This window comes from Panthera leo, chromosome A3 (genome assembly GCF_018350215.1).
Source record: "Panthera leo isolate Ple1 chromosome A3, P.leo_Ple1_pat1.1, whole genome shotgun sequence".
NCBI lineage: Eukaryota > Metazoa > Chordata > Mammalia > Carnivora > Felidae > Panthera > Panthera leo.
This window is the reverse complement of record NC_056681.1, coordinates 24,742,718-24,765,258: the sequence shown is the minus strand read 5'-3', so window position 1 is coordinate 24,765,258 and position 22,541 is coordinate 24,742,718. Positions and strand designations below refer to the sequence as shown.

General features: G+C 41.2%; 1 protein-coding gene across 3 annotated transcripts in view; it reads left to right on the top strand.

The window, feature by feature from the left end:
• The window catches only part of LOC122215644 (agouti signaling protein), a 167,404-nt gene extending 146,309 nt beyond the window's left edge, over window positions 1-21,095 (top strand). For 2 of the 3 annotated variants that reach the window (XM_042931196.1, XM_042931197.1), the window contains 3 exons: window positions 16,454-16,623; window positions 18,046-18,107; window positions 20,832-21,095. In XM_042931196.1, the coding sequence (XP_042787130.1) occupies window positions 16,454-16,623; window positions 18,046-18,107; window positions 20,832-21,017 (418 nt within the window). In that variant the 3' untranslated portion in view covers window positions 21,018-21,095. Of the gene's footprint in view, window positions 1-5,074; window positions 5,332-16,453; window positions 16,624-18,045; window positions 18,108-20,831 lie in introns of those variants that run through there. The other variant, XM_042931198.1, reaches the window with a different exon arrangement.
• Window positions 21,096-22,541: the final 1,446 nt, after the last annotated feature.

Here is a 22,541-nt window from a genome sequence, read left to right as displayed (position 1 = left end):
ATAAATTCCTACAAACACATAACCTCCCAAAATGGAATCAGAAAGAACAGAAAATTTGAACAGACCAATTACAAGCTATGAAAATGAATTAGTAATGAAAAAACTCCCAACAAACCAAAGTCCAGGACCAGATGGCTTCACAGGTGAATTCTACCAAACATTCAAATAGAGGTAATACCTATTCTTCTCAAACTATTCCAGAAAATACAAGAGGAAAGAAATCTTCCAAATTCATTCTATGAGGCCAGCATTACCCTGACCCCAAAACCAGATAAAGACACTACAGAAAAAGAGAACTACAGGCCAGTATCTCTGATGAACACAGATGCAAAAATCCTCAACAAAATATTAGCAAACCAAATCCAACAATACATTTAAAAACAATCATTCACCATGATCAAGTGGGGTTTATTCCAGGGATGCAAGCATGATTCAATATTTGAAAATCAATCAACGTGATACATCACATACAGTATAAAAACCATATGATCATTTCAAGAGATGCAGAAAAAGCATCTGACAAAGCACAACATCCATTCATGATAAAACCCTCAACAAAGTAGGTTTAGAGGGAACATACCTCAACATAATAAAGGCCATATATGAAAAACCCCACAACAAACATCATTCTCAATGGTGAGAAACTGAGAGCTTTTCCCTTACAATCAGGAACAAGACAAGGATGTCCATTCTCACCACTTCTATTCAATATAGTACTTGAAGTCTGAGCCACAGCAATCACATAAGAAAAATAAAAGACATCCAAATTGGTAAGGAAGAAGTAAAACTTTCACTATTTGCAGATGACATGATACTAAAATGGAAAACCCTAAAGACTATACCAAAAAACTACTAGAACTGATCAATGAATTTGATAAAGTTGTAGGCTACAAAATCAATGTATAAAAATCCATTGCTTCTCTATACACTAACAATGAAGTAGCTGAAAAAGAAATTAAGAAAACAATCCCATTTATAATTGCATCAAAAAGAATAAAATATCTAGGAATAAAATTAACCAAGGAAGTGAAAGGCCTGTCCTCTGAAAACTATAAAACACTGATGAAAGAAATTGAAAACAGCATAAACAAATAGAAAATATTCCATGCTCATGGTTAGGAAAAACAAGTATTGTTAAAACATCTATACTTCCCAAAGCAATCTACAGATTTAATGCAATCCCTGTCAAAATACCAACAGCATTTTTCACAGAACTAGAACAATCTTTAAATGTGAATGGAACCACAAGTGTCCTTGATTAGCCAAAGCAATCTTGAAAAAGACAAACAAAACTGGAGGTATCACAATTCCAGGTTTCAAGTTATACTGGCACAAAAATAGACACATAAATCAATGGAACAGAATAAAAAGCCCAGAAATAAACTCATGATTATATGGTCAATTAATCTTTGACAAAGGATGCAAGAATATGCAACAGGAAAAGGACATTCTCTTCAACAAATGGTGTTGGGAAAACTGGACAGCTACGTGCAAAAGAATGAAACTGGACCACTTTCTTACAGCATACAAAAAAATAAATTCAAAACGGATTAAAGACCTAAATGTGAGACAAGAATCAATCAAAATCCTAGGCAGTAACCTCTGTGACACGGGCAGTAGATCTTCTTACTAGATATGTCTCCTGAGGTGAGGGAAACAAAAGGAAAAATAAACTATTGGGATTTCATCAAAATAAAAAGCTTCTGCACAGTGAAGGAACCAATCAACAAGACTAAAAGGCAACCTATGGAATGGGAGAAGATATTTGCAAATGACATATCTGATAAAGGGTTAGTATCTAAAATATATAAAGAACTTATAAAACTCAACACCCAAAAAACAAATAATCCAGTTAAAAATTGGCAGAAGACATGAATAGACATTTTTCCAAAGAAGACATACAGATGCCTAACAAACACATGAAAAGATCCTCAACATCACTGATCATCTGGAAAATACAAATCAAAACTACAATGAGATATCATCTCACACCATTCAGAATGGCTAAAATCAACAACACAGGAAACAACAGGCATTGGAAGGATGAGGAGAAAAGGGAACCCTCTTACACTGTTGGGAATGCAAACTGGTGCAGCCACTCTGGAAAACAGTATGGAGGTTCCTCAAAAAGTTAAAAATAGAATTACCCTACAATCCAGCAATTGCACTACTCAGTATTTACCCAAAGGATACAAAAATACTGATTTGAAGGGGTACATGCACCACAATGTTTATAGCAGCATTATTTACAATAGCCAAATTATGGAAAGAGCCCAAATGTCCATTGACTGACGAATGGATAAAGGAGGTATGGTATATATATACAGTATAATATTACTCAGCCATAAACAAGAGTGAAATCTTGCCATTTGCAACAACATGGATGGAACTAGAGAGTATTATGTTAAGCAAAATAAGTCAGAGAAAGACAAATACCATATGATTTCACTCATAAATGGAATTTAAGAAACAAAATAAATGAACATCGTGGGGAAAAAAGAGAGGCAAACCAAGAAACAGAGTCTTAATTATAGAGAACAAACTGATGGTTATTGGAGGGGAGGTGGGTGGGTGATGGGTTAAATAGGTGATGGCAATTAAGGAGAGCACTTGTTGAGCACCACATGTTGTATGTAAGTGATGAATCATTAAATTCTACACCTGAAACTAATATTGCACTGTATGTTAACTAGCTGGAATTAAAATAAAACTTGAGGGGGAAAAAAAAGAATGAAACTGGGCCACTTTCTTACACCATACACAAAAATAAACTCAGAATTGGGGCACCTGGGTGGCTCAGTTGGTTGAGCATCCAACTTCAGTTCATGATCTCGCAGTTGACAAGTTTGAGCCCCACGTCGGGCTCTGTGCTCACAGCCTGGAGCCTCCTTCCAATTCTGTGTGTGTCTCTCTCTCTGCCCCTCCCCTGCTTATGCTCTGTCTCTCTCTGTCTCAAAAATAAAGTAAACATTTTAAAAAATTAAAAAAATTAAAAATATTAAAATGAAATGAAATGAAATGAAATGAAATGAAATAAAATAAAAATAAACAAACTCAGAATGGATTAAGAACCTGAATGTGAGACCTGAAACTATAAAAATCCTGGAGGAGAGCACAGGCAATAATTTCTCTGGCATTGGCCATTGCAACACTTTTCTAGATATGTCTTCTGAGGCAAGGGAAACAAAAGCAAAAATAAACTATTGAGACTACCTCAAAATAAAAAGCTTCTATACAGCAAAGGAAACAACCAACAAAACTAAAAGAGAATGAGAGAAGATATTTGCAAATGACATATCTGATAAAGGTTTAGTATCCAAAATATATAAAGAACTTATACAACTCGGGGCACCTGGGTGGCTCAGTCGGTTGGGCGGCCGACTTCGGCTCAGGTCATGATCTCGCGGTTGGTGAGTTCGAGCCCCGCGTCGGGCTCTGTGCTGATAGCTCAGAGCCTGGAGCCTGTTTCAGATTCTGTGTTTCCCTCTCTCTGACCCTCCCCCGTTCATGCTCGGTCTCTCTCTGTCTCAAAAATAAATAAACGTTAAAAAAAAAAATTAAAAAAAAAAAAGAACTTATACAACTCAACATCAAAAAGAAAAAAAAGTCCAATTAAAAAATAGGCAGAAAACATGAACACATTTCTCCAAAGAAGATATACAGGTGGTCAACAGACACATGAAAAGATGCTCATTATCAGGGAAATGCAAATCAAAACCACAATAAGATATCACCTTGTTCCTATCAAAATAGCTAAAATTGAAAACATAAGAAACAGCAGATGTTTGAGAGGATGTAGAGAAAAAGGAACCCTTGTGCACTGTTGGTGGGAATGCAAACTGGTGCAGCCACTGTAGAAACAGTATTGAGGTTCCTCAAAAAATTAAAAATGGAATTACCATATAATCCAATAATTCCACTGCTGTTTACCCAAAGAATACAAAAACACTAATTTGAAAAGATATTGTACCCCTATGTTTATTGCAGCATTATTTACAATAGCCAAATTATGGAAGCAACCCAAGTATGCATTGATACATGAATGGATAAAGAAGATGTGAGATATATATGTATAGGATAGAATATTACTCAGCCATTAAAAAAAGAATGAAATCTTGCCATTTGCAACAACATGGATGCAGCTAGAGAACATAATACTAAGTGAAATAAGTCAGAGAAAGACAAATGCCATATGAGTTCACTCATATGTAGAATTTAAGAAACAAAACAAAGAAAGAAAGAAAAAAAGAGACAAACCAAAAAACAGCCTCTTAACTATAGAGAACAAATTGGTGGTTACCAGAGGGAAGGTAGGTGGAAGGATGGGTAAAGCAGGTGAAGGGGATTGAGTACACTTATTTTGCTGAGCACTGAAGAATGCATGGAATTCTACACCTGAAACTAATATAACACTGTATGTTAACTATACTGGAATTTTAAAAATAGATATAGAGATACAAGAAATAAGGATAAATCAATGTAGAGCTGTGCCACTTCCTATCACACTCTTCCACTGCTATCCCCACAAAAACAGATAATGCTTGCTGCAGGGCTGTATATTAAGGTGCTCCCTTCTACAAAGCCTTTAAGCTTCACATCACCCAGGGGGCCATAAATTGTGACCTTGTAATTCTAGTTTGTTCAAGTAAAACCCAAGTCAATAAGGAGAAGAAGAGAGCCACAGCCTAATAACCTACAAAACCCGCAGAGGGGCAGAGGCTTCAACTGCTGAAAATTTACATAGAACTTTGAAAACTATGAGACCAATATTGAAAGTCTCCAAAGAGGTTTTACTAATAAGACAAGCTAAGCCTCAGGAATCTGCCTTTGCCCATCTAGGGTTTAACCTCTCCACCAAGTGCTCCTTAGCCCACCCAGAATTTCTGAATGCTGAATTAAACCCTTCTTTGGCAGGATTTGTTTTTCCAGGTTAACCCCTTAAGCCAAAGTTTCATTCCATCTCCTGGGATCCATTCTGAAGTAAATTCTCATTAAATCTTTCCCATGAGTATTCTCAGTGCAACCACTTCCTTTTCAACTTCTCCTAACTTCAGTGTCAACACCAATTCCAATTCCAAGACTGGAGAAAAACATATGGAAATCGGACAACAAATATAGGGATATTAGACATCCTTGTGGCCACCAGGATGAATATGAAGGCACGGTCTTTGCTTGGCTGAAAGCAAAAGGATGAGATGGGAAGCCAGCTGCCAAGAGTTCCCCAGGTCTTTTAAAAATCTCACTGCAACACATCTCGCTCTGCTGCCTAAGGACATAGAAGACACTCAGCTTCAGCTTCCCTTACGTTACAGAAGCTGATTAAAGGGCACTGTAAGTAGGAGGAAAACACTTTTCTTCTGCTGCCTGCAGAGATCCCATCTTTTCTGGGTCTAAGTTTCGAATGACCTGAGTTGCTAGAGATCCTCTCTGTAAAATAAATGCTACCCTTTACTTTTGCTTCTCTTGTAAAACCTAGCCTGCTCTCCTGGTCCGCTTACTGCTGCTTTTCACCTGATGAAACATTCCTTCTTCTCATTGTGCATCAGTGAGAATCTTCCTGCCCGCGAGATGGAGTGAAGTTTGGAATAATTTTTGTAATATGATTGGTGGTTTTCTTTTTTTTTTTTTTTAATTTTTTAATGTTTATTTATTTTTGACAGAGAGAGAGAGACAGAGCATGAGTGGGGAACGGGCAGAGAGAGAGGGAGACACAGAATCTGAAGCAGGCTCCAGGCTCTGAGCTGTCAGCCACAGAGCCTGACGCGGGGCTCAAACTCACAGACTGTGAGATCATGACCGGAGCCAAAGTTGGATGCTCAACCGACTGAGCCACCCAAGCACCCCATGACTAGCGGTTTTCTTGTTCTTGTCTTTGAAATTAGAGACAAGCAAGCAATAAGCATCTTTTGCAGCAAGATCAGAAACAAAGTTCCTTTGGCCTCTGTTCCTTGGGGGGAAGCATATGAGGTTTAGTTGGCAACTTAAATGTGCTTTCAGAAAGAGTGAAGCTGCTGTTACTTTGGAAAGTTTGAAGAACTTAGGTGAGGCGCCTGGGTGGCTCAGTTAGGGTTGGGTGCCCGACTTTGGCTCAGGTCATGATCTTGTAGTTTGTGGGTTCAAGCCCTGTATCGGGCTCTGTGCTGACAGCGCAGAGCCTACTTGGGATTCTCTATCTTCCTCTCTCTCTGCTCCTCTCCTACTTGCGTGCTCTCTCTCTTTCTCAAAAATAAATAAACAAACGTTAAAAAAATAAAGAACTTCTTAGTCATCCCTTATTTCCTAGTTTTCAGGAAAGCTAAACAAATTCGTTTCACTTTATGGGTCAGAGTAGTTAGGAGTTTAGCATAAAGAAAGAAATTTACATTCTGCTAACTAGTAACTTCTTTTCTTTACTCTGCTTTTTCTATTTTCTAGCAGTAAAAAATTAATTAATTAATTAATTAATTAATTAAAATTCCTTAGAAAGAAGTGCTCTAAAATCACACCTCTAACCCCAGAGTAAAGTTTTAGCACTTCTGTAAATGTCTTCAGAAAGTCACTTGTAGTATCAGATTTCTAATGATTCTCACAGAGCAGAATTTAGGATTTGGGATCAATCTGCCTGTGTAGAACTGGTTCATTTCATATTTAGTAGAGCCAAAACAGACAACCAAAATTCTGTTTATGGCAGAGCCTCCTTTTTCCTTTCTAAATATTTGAGATTTCAGTGTGGATGCCCATTTTGGCACATTTTATTGCCCACGAGAAAAGCTCAGGTTACTATTTTCAATTGCAGGTGTATTTTCTCCACTTTAGCAAATTGGACATTTGTTCTATCATTTTCATTGGAGAGATGCTAGGAGAAGGAATGGCATGCTGGAGGAACTTTTGGTTGTCTTTGATTATTTTGGAGGACTTTGTAGGATCAGGAGATCTTGACCCACTCCAGAAATACTTGTACAGGCATCTGTTTCAAAACTTTTTCTGCCTTCTCTCGGAACTAATTCATACATACTCTTAAGATTTTCTCAGCTGTATTTCCTTGGTTCTGCCTTGATCCTTTCCTGCAGAAAATTTCATTTGACATCAAAGCCTCTTCCCTTCCATCTACTGTAAAGTTGTTGAGAGCTGTAGCAAAACCATCAGCCTAGCTTCAGGCCATGCTTAGCACAGAGTGTGACCCAAGTCAAAGGAATTTAGAAGATCAGAAAACAGCATGGTCTAGGGCAAAGAAATGGGAAAGAAGTGGTTTCTGGAGGACAAAATCAAAATCAGGGAAGTCCCCACTGAGGATTTGTTGAGTGATGAGCACTAAATCAGCCTGTAGGAAATGAGGTCAGGAGATCAAAGTAACAATTTTAGCAGTTCCTATAAGCATTGTATTCCTTGTATACTGTGGGAACAACATCTGAGAAGCCTGGACTCTGACCCCTATCTCAGTAGAACATGGAGACATTTCATGCTGACAAGCAGCTGCCTGGATGATTTGTGTCCTTTGATTCTTGAGGAGGAACACAGCCTTAAGCTTTCTCTCAAATTCTAACTCAGGGCCTCTTAGGGAGATGCCAGGCCTCCCACATGGTTCTTGATCTCAGAAGAATCCTGAAGCAGACTGTCCACCTAAGACCAAAACCACCCATTAGAATATTATTCAGTTTGGGGGAGCATAGGTGGCTCAGTTGATTGAGCATCTGACTCTTGATTTTGGCTTGGGTCACAATCCCATGGTCATGGAGTTGAGTCCCATGTCAGGCTCTGTACTGAGCATGGAACCTGCTTGGGATTCTCTCTGTCTCCCCCTCTGCCCCTCCCCCTGTTTGTGTGCGCTCTCTCTCTCTCAAAATAAATAAATAAAAACATTAAAAAAAAGAATATTATTCAATTTGGTATCTGTTAGGCACAAACATTAAATTAGTCAATTCAGTCACAATATTCAAATTTGTCTGTATGTATGGAAACAGCCTAAGAAATCGAATTGTTTTGGTATTGTTAAAGAAAAAATTCTTAAATGGTAAGGAAGACTTTATTCAGGACTCTTTCAATAGGGGTAGTGCAATAAGGGATGGAGCTCAGACTCAACTCTGAATACAGCAAAGATAGTTGGAGATTCATAGCCAATGAGCAGAGTGAGGGTCAGTAGATGGAAAATTACTAAAAGGGGACATCAAAGATAGGAGGAATTCTTGCTAACCTGACCTAAAAGGACTGGGTGGCTAAATCAGTTAAGCCTCTCTGACTCTTGATATCTGTCTCAGGTAGCCATCTCACCATTGTGAGATTGAGCCACACTTTGGACTCTGTGCTGAGGAGGCAGCTTGGGATTCTCTCTCTCCCTCTCCCTCTGCCCCTCCTCTACTATGGATTCTTTCTCACTGCCCCTTCCCCACATGTGCTCTCTCTCTCTCTCTCTCTCTCTCTCTCTCAAAATAAATAAATAAACTTTTTTTTTTAAGTGGGGGATGAGGAACGCAATCAGATATCAAGGGTGAGGAGATTCTCACTAAATTGACAGGTTTCTTTTTTTTTTTTTATGTGTATTTATTTTGAGAAAGAGAGAGAGCACATGTGCATGGGGGAAGGAAGAGAGAGAGAGAGAGAGAGAGAGAGAGAGGAAAGAGAGAATACCAAGCAGGCTCCGTGACATCAGTGCAAGCCCGATGCAAGGCTCTATCCCACCAATTGCGAGATCATGACCTGAGCTGAAATCAAGAGTCGGACATTCAACCGACTGAGCTACCCAGGTGCCCCTAAATTGACAGGATTCTTGCTAAAACTATGCTAGGCAGGCCAAAGACAGAATGAGGGCCAAAACTGAGGCCTAGTTGAGAAGTCTTAGAAGAGTCTCAAGTTTGGTCCTTGTCAATATCCACAAGCTTTCTTCTCTCCTTCCGCATCATTTCCCATCCTGCTCCCTCAATGCTACCAGCTACATAAGAGAAGTCTCTATTTTCCTCAGCCGACCCTTCCCAGACTCCCTCATTATTGAAAAACAGAGCTTGCCAGACTCTCAGGACTCCAGGTTCAACATCTCAGCTAGTAGATGTGTTTCTGACTCATTCCAGTTCCTGATAGATAGGGTCAGTTTACCCTGATGAAAGAGTCAAGGCCATCCCCACTTTGGGAAACTTGCTTCCCAGATGTGTGGGGAGCCACCTCTGACAGACTCACTGGCAGCATTTGTGGTCCCCACTCCTGTGCGGAGATTTGTCAGTAGAGAAGGAAGAGCTAGGGATTAAGCAAACACATCACCCTCTCCTTAGCTGGAACATTTTTAATCAATCTGACAGTCAACAACTTCCACTAATGGGGAGTATACAGAACTGAAGGAGTTCTAAAACCAGGGTGTGAAAAGCAGAGTAGATACTGTTTTGTTTTGTTTTGTCTTGTTTTGTTTTTTATTTCTACCTTGGCAAGCTGGACTGAGCTATGATGACAGGTCACCAAACCAAGGAGTTTATAGTTTTCCTCCTTCCCACACTTCTTGTGTGACTTGAGTCAGGCAGACTTAGGATTGACTTCTCTCTCTGCACTCACTACTTCTGTCCTTTGGGCTGCTCTGGGTTTCAGTTTCCTCAGCAAAGATATGTACTTTGTTAAGAGGAGTAAATACGCGAAACAGGCCTAGAACAGAGTCTGCCATAGAGCAGGTACTCAATAAATGGAAGCTATTATGATTTATGTCCCTGCCTCTGTCACTAATTAGCAGTTTGAGTTGTCTTACCGTGCAAAGAGCAGCCTGGTGGAAGAAGTTCTACCCTTGCCTCTTACTGATTCAAGTGTCTGCTTAGGAAACTTTCCTAGTCTGAGCTTCAATTTTCTTATCTATGGAACCAGGGTGGATGGACAAAATTAATGTTTCTCACACATGGCTGTGCACCACAGTTGCCTGGAAGCTTATTAAAATATGTCTCCCAGAGAGTGCCTGGGTGGCTCAGTCAGTTAAGGGTCCAACCCGGTTTTGGCTCAGGTCATGGTCTTCCATTTTGTGAGTTCGAGGCCTGCATCAGGTTCTGTGCTGACAGTGCAGAGTCTGCTTGGGATTCTCTCACTCTCTCTCTCTCTCTCTCTCTGACCCTCCCCTGCCTGCTCTCTCTGTCTCGAAATGAATAAACTTAAAAAAAATTTTTTTTTAAGTATGTCTCCCAGGCTCCATTCCTAGATTCAGATTCAGTGGGCTTAGGACAAGGTTTGGGTTTACTTCTTGCAAAAGCACCCAAGAGAATGGATAAACAAATGTGGTACATTTAAAATGAAATACTAATCAGCAATAAAAAAAAAAAAAAGAACAAACCACTATGTACGCAACAAAGTGGATAAAACCTCAAAAGTGTTCAGCAAAAGAAATGTCAGACACAAAAGATTTCATTCAGTATGATTCAATTTTTATGAGTACAAAAACCAGAAAAAAATGATCTATGGTGGTTGGAGTCAGAATAGAGGTTACCTCTGAGGGGTAAAAATGGGTATTGACCAGAAGGAGGCACAAGAGAACTTTCAGGAGTGAAAGGAGGGTTTTATACCTTGAACTGAGTGTTGGTTACATAAGTGTATATAAAAGTTAAATTTTGTCAAGCTGGATACTTAAAGTTTGTGCTTTTTACTGTATGTAAATTGTATCTTAACACAGTACTGTGAACAGGGTAGCAAAAAGCTCCCCTGATAATTCTAATGCATAGCCAGGCTTAAGTTCCTTAAACAAGAGCCTTAAAGTCTCTTCCAGTTCTATAGCCCTATGATTGTTATATCCTCATCATGGCCCCCTTGCCAGGCACTTTTATCTACAAAGTAAATTATCTCTTTTACCTCTTTTGGTCAAGCACAAAATCAAAGATATTAAGAAAAGCAAGGGTCCTATCCTAGCACTCAGATAAGGGATGCAGTTGAAACTCAAGATTTGTCTAAGCCCCAGTATGATAGAACAAAGGTCAAGGAAAAGACATGGAATCATAATCAAATCTGACTTTTAACCTGCCCTGTTGGCCTGAAGGGACCAGGGAAATCTGAAGATTTTCTGTTGTTGGTTTTCTTTTTCACCCATTCATTCATTCAGTTGTTCACCAGATATTTATTGAGTGCCTGCTGTGTGTCAGGCATTGCTTACCAGTGAGGGTAGCAAAATGAACATGACAACAGGGTCCCTGCCCTATGGGAGTTTAAATTATACAAAAGAAGGAAAGCCAATATGAAGATAAACATAGATAATTGCTCATTTGTAAGAGCTATGAAAGATATGGATGTTGGGATAGACAGAAACTGGGGAAAGGACACTTTTGGATAAAGTAGTCAAATAAAGAGGTGATATTTGTAAAAAGGTCCAAAGGTTGCCAGTGATCTAGCTATGTGAAAAGTTGAGGGAATCAAGTTCAAGACCAGGGAATGAACATTTAGGGCTAAGGGAATGACAGTAAAGGCCCTGGGATAAGAAATAGTTTAGCATATTCTAGGAACAGAAAGGAGTACAATATATCTAGAATATAGTGATTGAGCAGGAGAGTCTATTAGATGAGTCCAGAGAGAATAACAGGACTTTGCAGGAAATATTTATTTTACTTCAAAAACAACAGGAAGCTCTTAGAGGTTTTAAGCAAAGAGTGATGCATGATTTGAATCATGCCCTCCATCCCCCATCACTCTGGCTCCTATTGGGGGAATGGATGGAATAGGACAAGAAAGGAGACAGGATATCAGTTAAGAGACATTCACAGTTGTCCAAGCAACAATGTTTGTGGGTTGGCTTAGCGTAGTTTTGGTTAGCAGTTCAGCAGGGATGCTGAACCTCTGGGACTGGGTTAACCAAAGACAGAGCAAGAACTAAGAGATTGGTGAATTCCTCATGCTCAGTTGGCCTTGTCATTCTAATATTTTCCCCAAGTGTCATGGATGACATTGATTAAAGGATCCCTTGGCATGTTGGGTTCAGTCCCTCAAGTGCCTTTCTTCGGGCCCATTCATAAGGAGGCAGTCTTGAGAAGTGAGCCAAATTTATGACCAAGGCGTCTCCAGGCCCTTTTCATCAGTCCCTTCTTCCCTTTTGGTGTCCCATCCCTATCTGCAGCAAAATCTGCTCTCCTGACACCATGTCCCAAAGTTCTCTGGACCCTTCTTTCTTTGATTCTCCTTCTCTTCCCCTTCTCAGAAGTTTGCCTAATCCAGTAACACTAACTTCCCATGGCATTCAAAAAATATTTGTTGCTTGATTGGCTGGCTATCCTGGAACAAAACTAGGTAGATAAAACATATTGACACCCTCATTCTACCCCAGAAATTATCATCACTGATAAGCCCTAGTGAACATTAAGGAATTAGCCAATAGCCCTAATGGAGCCTCCTAAGCTCAGCACAGCCAGGGCACCTGTCGTGGATATATATCACCTGCTGCTCAGATGGGTCAAAGATGTGTAGGGTGGTAGGATCCCTATGCAGCCACTGAACATCTGGTGTAGGGAATTTAGGTAACTATGAATGAGTGATATTTTTTCTCTGGCTCTGACCTTCAGTGTTTGGTATAGCTAATTTGGCTGAGAAACAAAAACACCACAAAAATGGTGTGTTCCTCTCCCAGGTTTTGTTATATCAGAAACAGTGGCTGATGAACCAGAAGGGTAGAAGGCTTCAAAAGTGTCACAGGGCAGAGAAGGGTAAAAGGATGATACACTATGAGAAAGCCCTATATTTTGGTGACAGAGCAGTAGGTGCTGAGAGCAAACTGTACCTTGAATTTGAGGTACAAAGAGGGAAGAGTGTCCTGCAAATTCCACAGCCTCACTGTCACAAATCAAATATAACTCTCCATCCATCATCTTTAAATTCTTTGATGCTATGTCAAGTAGCATTCAATATTTTATTCCTATCATCCTTTATTTTTTATTACAATGTAATTAACATTCTTGAAAAGGAAATTCAAATACAGAAGTACATGAAGAAGTGCATTTCTCTACCTCACTCCCCATCCTTAACTCCACTCCTAAGAAGTAATCATTATTAAAATTTTAATGTGTCTCCTCCCACGCTTTTTTCTTTGCATATGTAAGCATATTTACTTTTGAGGGAGTTTTGATATTTGTTCACAAATGGGACCATAGTGTTTCTATTCTTTAGTTTGCTTCATTATTATATTTCTTTATTTTATACCAGCACTAGTCTGGAATGATATGCCCCTTCCCACAAGTACATTTTCCCAATTATAGAACTCAATTATTGCGTGAACAGAAAAAAAAAAAAAAAAAGACAGTGTCCTCTGCTCTCATGTACCTGTGATTCTGGATAAGCCCCAATCAGGTTGCAAAGAAGGGGTTGTGAGCTCTTTAGGTGCCTAAAACCCCCTTATGGATCCAGAGAAAGCTATGGACCTTCTCTCCCAGAAAAATGCACATATGGGCAAAGTTTTGCAGACAATTTCAAAGTTAAGATTCCCTCCTGCTTTAATTTTCCTTTCTTCCCAAGTATGTGTTTCATTCCAAAAGACTGATCAGCAGAGAGTCTCCCTCCAACACCCCTAGCCTATATGAGATGCCCACCCATGTTAAGCCCTACAAAACACTATTTTTTTCCTCCACAGGGATGAGCTTAACCCAGACTCCCGTACCCTTTGCCAGTGGTGCTTGGCAGGACTGGTAGAAGCCACTATTACAACAAACAGAGCCCAGTCACCTTCCCTGCAATGCCAACTTGCTGGCTTCCTAGATACCCTGGCTCCCCTCACTGATGCCATGAGCAAAACCCAGGGCAGGCTGTCAAGGCTGCACCTCATTAACATCTAGTATGGTCAGCAACTAATAGTGGTCACTCTTTTCAAGAAGACTCTGCTGCCTTCACCTCTTCCTCAGCTCTTATCTCTCACTATATCTCTGTCCCAATAGGTCATTAGCCCCTCCTCATTACTGGGAAATTATAATCCTTTCCTTTGCTTTGGGGACTAAGGCCTTGACCCTAGAGGATTAAGATATCAGACTATACCCAGTACCATAGCTAAGGGGATTTCTACAGAGCACACTGAGTATGCACTCTATACTGATATACTGTCTACTCATTTTGCCATACTCAGAGATGATCTGGATACTATTACCTCCCATATTCCCTCAGTCAGACCCCTTATAGTGTGCATGCTCAACACACATACATACACACATGCACACACACACACATCAAGACTCCTGAGGTACACAGCCAATTGCATTTAGCCATGACTTTCTGTGGCCTCTTTTCCAGAGTTTAATCAGATTCAGTCACATTAATGCATTTACAAATCCCTTGACTCTTAAGGATACACAAGTGACCTTTGCAAAATCTTTATTCAACTGTTTAACCTGCCCCAACGCCCAGGAAGCAAGAATCAGAAATCACTGATTTGTAGAATTTTAGAATAGAAAGGTCTTAAGATTCTTTCATTCATTAAACAAATCTTTATTAAGTTTCTACTCTGTGCCTCATAACATATATTAAGTCATGTAGTCCTATCCTCTCTTTTAAAAAAAAAATTAAGTTTATTTCTTTATTTTGAGAGAGACACAGCACAAATAGGGGAGGGGCAGAGAGAGAGAGGGAGAGAGGCTCTGTACCACCAGCGCAATGCCTGACATGGGCTCAAACCCACGAAACCACGATATCATGACCTGAGCCAAAAACAAGAATCAGTCGCTCAACTGACTGAGCCACCCAGGTGCCCCCCCATCCTCTCTTTTTACAGATGAGAAAGCAGAGGCCCAGATGGGCTCAGGGTCACACAGCCACTTATATAGCAGGTACATCCAGGTGACCTGACTCCCCTTTCTGGATTCTTTATATCCACCATGCTGAATAAAAACTCATCTAAAGTCATAAGCAGTAACTTAAAGCAGATGACAAGTTTAAGAGAAGGCATTGTCATCAGTGATACCACAGATCAAAGAACAGCCTTCACCACTACAGAGTGGAAGGACAAATTACTCTTGAGAACACAATTGCGTAGGTGGTCATTGCTGTCAGCATTATTATCCTGTATTAATAGCAGGGAGTGGGTGTCCCATGTTGAGTAGTAACAGCAATGAGGGTTTGTAAAGTCTATAGTCCTTTACCTGAAATTGTAAAATTCCCAAACTCTGAAAACTATCAGTTTTCTTTTTTCTTTGGCAGAAAAATCTGACCTTACCTGAAGTATCTTGGCAACAAAACCTATCCTCAATTGATGCAAATTAATTCATAGTCTTTGTTTATCCTGTTTATTATGAATATCCCCACCTTTTTGGCTGCAGAAGTATCAGTATTTATTATGGGTGTACCCAGGCCCATTGTATGTGGTTTAATAGAGTATATAGATGGTATTTGTTTTCTAAAATCCATAAAATTCTAAAAAAAAAAAAATTCTGACCCTGAGGATCATGATACAACTAGGCATTATGGACCTATATTACATTTAGAATATACATATTGCTCCCCAGGATTAGTGCGAGGAACACTCATTTTTAGCCCTCTCCCAACACACAAATAAGATTAATTCCACTGAGATTTCACCCTTTCCAGACTCCATTTAGCTTAGTTTTAATTTAGTTCCACTAAATTATTTAGGTTCTAAGAAATTGTATTTCATTAATTGCAGTTTATTAAGCTGAGAGCTGGGAGGAGTAGGGTAGAAATTGCCAGGCTGCCGTAAGGAAGCCCAGGAGTGGGCAGGATCAGTATGAACAGATTGTTTTATTCTCCTCTCACCCACCATGGTTTATGGCAGGGCAGAGAGAACTTTGGGAAAGCAGCCTCAGTTTTTTCCCAGACCAGAGGGAACAATGCACAGAGCAGGTAAGGCACGGAGATCCCACACTCAGAGAAGATGAAAATGCTTCTGAAGTTCTCAGCCCTGATTAAGCCAAATGAAGGCATTCATGGGAAGGAATCCACTCTGGGCTCCATCTGCTTCATCAAAATCCAGCTAGCAATAAGTCAGTAAATCCAGTCAGCCTATGTCAACAGGTCCATCCTTCTCACACAAACCACACCTGTACTCATTCCCTCTGGGCATGGGAATACAGCACATGTGACAACATATACACTTGTCTGAAGATGCCATCTATCCCTGCATCTTTCTCAGAGAGTCTTATGAGCCTCATTCTCTGCACCATAGTAAAATCTCTGCCACTGCAAGGTACTATTGGGGCCTTTCAACAACTCTGCCCAGGCCTAGGTCCTCCTGGGACCACTGACTATAAAACCCAGCACCCCACCCTCAGAATGGCAGAGACCAACTGCAATGCATTCCTTTTCTCTTTGCTTCTATATCCCCCCTTTCCTTGTCTCGCTTCCTCTCCCCATCTCTCCTTTTCTCTCTTTTTCCTTCATCAGTTCCCCTTTCCTGTCCTAAGCCTTTCTGGTCCTCTGGCTCCACTGGGACACTTACAAATGGGGTCAGAGCACCAGCCCAAGAGATACAAGGAAAGCAAAAGGGCACATCCTCTTGCCAGAACCCCTGACCCACCAGCCTGACTGCCTTCTCTGTTCCACTCAGGCCTTCAAGGATGAATATCCTCCGCCTACTCCTGGCCACCCTGCTGGTCTCCCTGTGCCTCCTCACTGCCTACAGTCACCTGGCACCTGAGGAAAAACCCAGAGATGACAGGAACCTGAGGAGCAACTCCTCCATGAACCTGTTGGATCTCCCTTCTGTCTCTATTGTAGGTAAGTAGCCTAGCTTGACCCCTGGTCTCTGGACTCCGGTCCATGAGAAGGGGCTGCAAGATGTCAAACGTGCTCCCGGGGCTGATACCAGGATTCACTGACATAGGTCAGAGCTCTTTCGTGTTTATTCTTCAAAGTAATCCTAGAGGAACAAAGTATTCCTTGGCTCACATGGTTTGGAAAAGCTCTGCATACCACCAATCTAATATGCAGCTTTGCACGTTAGATGCTCCAAGAGACCCTGAAGTCAAGACACTTCATGAATTTGGTTTAACTTGGCATTTCTGAAACTAACTGAATCAAAGAACTATCAACAGTAAAAATTTTAGAAAATGCTGCAGAATATAACCAAGTGTAGTATGAACTAGTCCTTGCAGTGTTGAGATGGAGAATGACTGCTCAGGAGAAAATACCAGGGGCATTAGGTCCTGACACTGAACATCATCTAGTTCAATTTCATCTGATAATAATAATAGTAACAGATATACACCTTGTATGCTAGGCACTGGGAAGTGAGTACTATTTTTATTCCTGTTTCACAGCTGAGGAAATTGAGGCTTAGCAAAGTTAAGTGACTAACATGAGATCACACAATTCTCAACTAGCAGAGCCAGAATTCAAACCCAGGTGTTTAATTCCAGAACCCAAGTTCAAAACTAATATCCCTCACTGCCTTGCCTCTCACTAGGAAAAGAGAATATTCTAGCCGTATCAGGGAAGGAGCAGGGAAGGGGCTGGGGTACATCACTGATCAATCACCTTTGATGTGCCAAACTTCTCACTTTATAAAGATACTTTGTTTATCCTCAAGATAACCCTGTAAGGTAGATACTAGAGTACCCTATTTGCAGGTGAGAAAACTGGGTCTTAAGGAGGTTAAGTAGTTTGCCTAAGGAAATAGCTGGGTTTTTTTTGGTTTTGTGGGGGTTTTTTTGTTTTGTTTTAGTTTGGTTTTGTTTTTTTGAGAGAGATAGAGTGCATGCTCACAAGCTGCAGAGGGGCAAAGAGAAAGGGAGAGAGAGAATCCCAAGCAGTACTGTCAGCATGGAGCCCAACGTGAGGCTGGAACCCACGAACTGTGAGATCATGACCTGAGCCAAAATTAACAGTCAGACGCTTAACCAGCTGAGCCACCCAGGCGTCCCAGGAAACACAGGTCCATCCATGTACATGGCACTGAGAGTCCATTTTTCAGGGCCTTCTTGGATTTCCTTTTTGCCTTCCCTCAGAGGACATTGGCTCCAGGTCAGCAGCCAGGCTAACAAGAATCTGCTGGCCTAAGTCCCAAGTTGTGATTCATGCAGCCAACCCCTCTTCTCCCACACCCTGAGATTTCCTGGAGCCCCCTCCACTCCTCTCACTTTACTGTAGCTCATGGCCTCCAGAAACATCTGGCTTTGCTCCTTCTGTCTCTCTTTGAAGCACTGAACAAGAAATCCAAAAAGATCAGCAGAAAAGAGGCGGAAAAGAAGAGATCTTCCAAGGTAGGACTGGGAGTTTTCATTATGGGGGTGGGACCAGACTTAAAAGGGAATTCTAGCTAGGAACTAAATGAAAGACTTTCCAGACTTTCATGAACAAAAGAAGCTGAAAGCTATCTAAAGGCTTCCTGCCCTCAAGCCCTGAACCAGACCCCCACAGAAGCCCAGAGAGCTAAGGTTCACTGAGCAAAATAGCTTACCTGCTAAAAAGCATCTTCTTATAGTAGCTAGCCCCCTGACTGAAATGTCACCATCATTCATTCTTTTGACTGAATGCAATGTTTCCTAGACCTCTGTTATTTCAGAACTATTTCCCACAATTTTATTTTAAAGATTTATTATTTTTTTTTTTTTTTAAATTTTTTTTTTCAACGTTTTTAATTTATTTTTGGGACAGAGAGAGACAGAGCATGAACGGGGGAGGGGCAGAGAGAGAGGGAGACACAGAATCGGAAACAGGCTCCAGGCTCCAAGCCATCAGCCCAGAGCCTGACGCGGGGCTCGAACTCACGGACCGCGAGATCGTGACCTGGCTGAAGTCGGAGGCTTAACCGACTGCGCCACCCAGGCGCCCCAAGATTTATTTTTAAATAATCTCTACATTCAACATGGGGCTTGAATTTATAATCCTGAGATCAAGAGATGCATGCTCTACCAACTGAGCCAGCCGGGAACCCCCCACAATTTTTGCCATAAGCGAGTTTCACCTATTTGTTTAAAATTAAAACTTAAAAAAATCTATCTATATTATATATATATATATATACATATATATACAATATAGATTTAGATATAGATATAGATATAGATATAGATATAGATAACTATGACAGAAAGTCAATATATATATATAATATAGATATATAAATATATATCTATATTATATATATATATATATATATATATATATATATATATATATATATAGCTATGACAGAAAGTCAATATCACTTGCCATAAAAATAAGTTTAATGAAACCAAAAGATTTTTAGTGGAATTTAGCTGGATGGGGTCACCTGCCAAATGCTCTAAATCTGAGGCTTATTGTTAAGAGTCAGATTAGAAAGTGTGGGGAAAGCATTAATGATATATTGGCACCAAACTGAGCCTTTAAAATTGAAAGAGATTGAAAAAGGAATCCTTTCTCATTATGTGATTTAATGTCATTTAATACTCATGTACTACCTAAAATCATACTACCATGGTACAGGTTCCCACCCTTTGGGAAATACTGGATTAAGGCATTGTTGAAATGCACACATTATTCCAGTCTTAGACCTGGCACTGTGTGACCTTGAGAAAGTCCCTGCTCCTCTCTAGACATTTTGTTGAGTGACAAGCAGATCAGATGATTGATGTATAAGAATACATGGTTCACAGATATTTTTGCATGCTAGGTTCAGGGAATACAGAAGTGAACAAGGGGCATATATCCCTGCTATCATGTAGTTTACATTCTTGTGGGGAAAAGAGACAAACAGCAAGTAAACCAGTAAATAGGTAAAATAAATTCAGATAATGATAAACACTGTAAAGGAATTAAAGCATGGTAATGAGAGTGAAGGGAAGAGTGGTCTCAGAAGCCCTCCCTAAGGAAGCAGCACTTAAATACTGAAAACTTCAGTAACCTCAAGCAGCAATGCCTAATAGAAATAAACTGTAGACCACGTATGTGAATTTAAATTTCCTAGTAGCTACACTGAAAAAAAGGAAAAAGAAGCACGTGTCATTAAGTTTAACATTTTATTTAACCCAGTGTGTCCAAAATATTATCATTTTAATATGTGACCAATATAAAAAGTTAGATATTTTACATTATTTTTCTATGTGTGCTAAGTCTGAAACCTGGTGGTGTATCTTTACGCTTACAGTACATCTCAATTCCGATGGTAACTTTTAATAAAGTCAGCTGTGGTCCTAACAAGAACAATTTTTTAAAGAAAAAAATTTTACGCTGCTTCTATTTTTAAATGTAAATTAATATTAAAATTAAATACAATTTGAAACTTCTGTTCTTCAGTTGCACTAGATACATTTCAAGTACCTGTACTGAAGAGCACAACAAAGAATGGTTTCAGGAAAGTGGGTAGCCAGTTCAAAAGCCCTGCAGCAGGAACTCTGCGCTTGAGAGCAAGGAAGGAAGGCGAATGGAACAGTGTGGTACAACAGCTCGGAGAGGTGGGTGGGGCCACACCAGAGGGCCTCGAGGGCCTAAGTGGCGTTTAGGGTTTATTCTAAGTTCAAAGAAAACCTACTGAGGGCTTTAAGCCAGAGTGGATGCCATCACAGGTCTTCGGAGAGGTCCGTTTGGTGCAATGGAGGATGGACTGTAAGTGGGCCAGAGCAGCAGACTAAGGATAGTGGCCTGGCTCAGGGTAGCGAGGTGGTGAAGTGAGTGGATCCGGATTTAATGGGAAGGCAGAACGGACAGAGATTGGGGATACACTGGAAGGAGGAACACCCAGAACTGAGTGGGACCCCCCAGGGAGAAAAGTGGGCCAGGCGCAGCCAGGTAAGTAAGTGTTACTGGGTTTGGAGGCAGGGGATAGGTGACTGGGGGAGGCAGGGATCCGCCAGGGTCCCCCGTGGGCATGCTGTCGAATGGATGGTGGGCTGTGGGTACATATGTGTGGTCTGGGGCCTCCACTGCCCAGAGTTCCCAAGGCTGAGGTGAAGAGGGGTGGGGCGGACGTGGCCGGATTGAGCAGCCCCCGCTTTTCCCCACAGAAAAAGGCTTCGATGAAGAATGTTGCTCGGCCTCGGCGGCCCCGGCCTCCGCCGCCCGCCCCCTGCGTGGCCACTCGTGACAGCTGCAAGCCGCCGGCGCCCGCCTGCTGCGACCCGTGCGCCTCCTGCCAGTGCCGCTTCTTCCGCAGCTCCTGCTCCTGCCGAGTGCTCAACCCCACCTGCTGAGCTCACCCACCTCCAAGGCCAGCGGGGAGGGGCAGGGCGCCAGCTGGGAGGGGTAGGGCGCCAGCGGGGACGGGTAGGGCGCCAGCGGGGAAGGGTAGGGCGGGGCTCTCGGGGGGAGGGGGGGCGCTTCCTGGGGTGGGTGATTTCTAACAGGTGTGGCTTCCTTGCATTTGGCGCGGGCGTAGCTACTTAGGTTGCGAAGGAGCTTTCAGGAGGTGAGGCTTCAAGGAGACTTGGCTTGGGCGGGGCTAAAATCCAAATATATGTAGGTTGCTCAAAGGTGTGTGGCTGTTTCTTTAAAGGACCCCAGAGATTCTTTTCCGTTCCTAGAGTCCCCTTCACTGCAGAAGACCTGGACTGCGCTGCTGTATCTCCTGAGGGGCCTGAGAAACCGGATTTCCCAGGCCCTAGGGCATGCGCATGTCCGTTGGAGACAAGTGCTGCCCCCTACCTTTAAGCCTGGGAACACACGAAGCTGCCTGTCTGGAGCTGGCTGTGAAGGTGCACACGCCAGTTGTGTCTTTCCACAATGTCAGCTTTATTCAGTCATAAAGCAAGGTTAACATAATTATAAAGCAGGTTCAGGATTCCAAATTCAATGACATTTCACCACGTGTTTAACTTGACTTTCTACATGTCAGACAAAGCACAAGACAGGTCACATAACAAGCAATGTAGAACGCGGGTAGGAAGCTAAGGAACCAATTTTTGACCAAGCAGTTGGGATAAGGCCTCAGTCGGGTCTGGGTCAGCTCTTGCACTTATTGCTTATTATGTTCAAGCAGTGAAGCATCTGTGTTCTTTCCAGAGATCAGTCAGGCAAGGCTTCAGCTGCCTTTTTGAAGTGTTCAGACATAGAGACGTCAGTGTCTGAGAAGTCTGACAGTTTGCTGCCAAAATCCTTTTTAAACGGGATTTAATCAGTCTTGGGCCTTTGGTGACCTCCTCTGTTTCTGTTGGTTGTAACTCCTGAATGTGTCAAAAGCTGGTGCTGGTCTCCAAGATATCTGGTCGTACCTGCAATGCCCTTAGCTGCTTGCATCATTGCTTGATAGTCACCTGTTTGACACAGGCCCCTGCTTAACATGAGCAACTCCATCTTGCTCTCTACATTCCACCCCGTGATTTCTCATGACAAATCTGTAAGGGTCATGCAGGAATCAAGTCTTAAACTAAGTCAGCAGTACTAGTTTGCTAATGTGGAAGAGGGCAAATCCAAATCATTCAATCATGTTTTCAATCAGAATCAAACAAAATCAAATAAATCTGAAATCATATGAAATGTCAACTGATATCATAAAACAAAGATGACATCAAATCTAAGCAAGTTAGATACATTAAACTGAATCAAATAAAGCAAAATTAAGTTAGGATTAAATTTTAAAACTCCAACTTAAAGTCACATCTAATAAGAATTAAATCAAGTCAAAAAGAGAGGAGAAAAATTAAATCTAAATGTAATGAAGGTAAGTTAACAAGTCAACAATGCAGTCAAATAAATGAAATAAGAATCATATTGCCAAC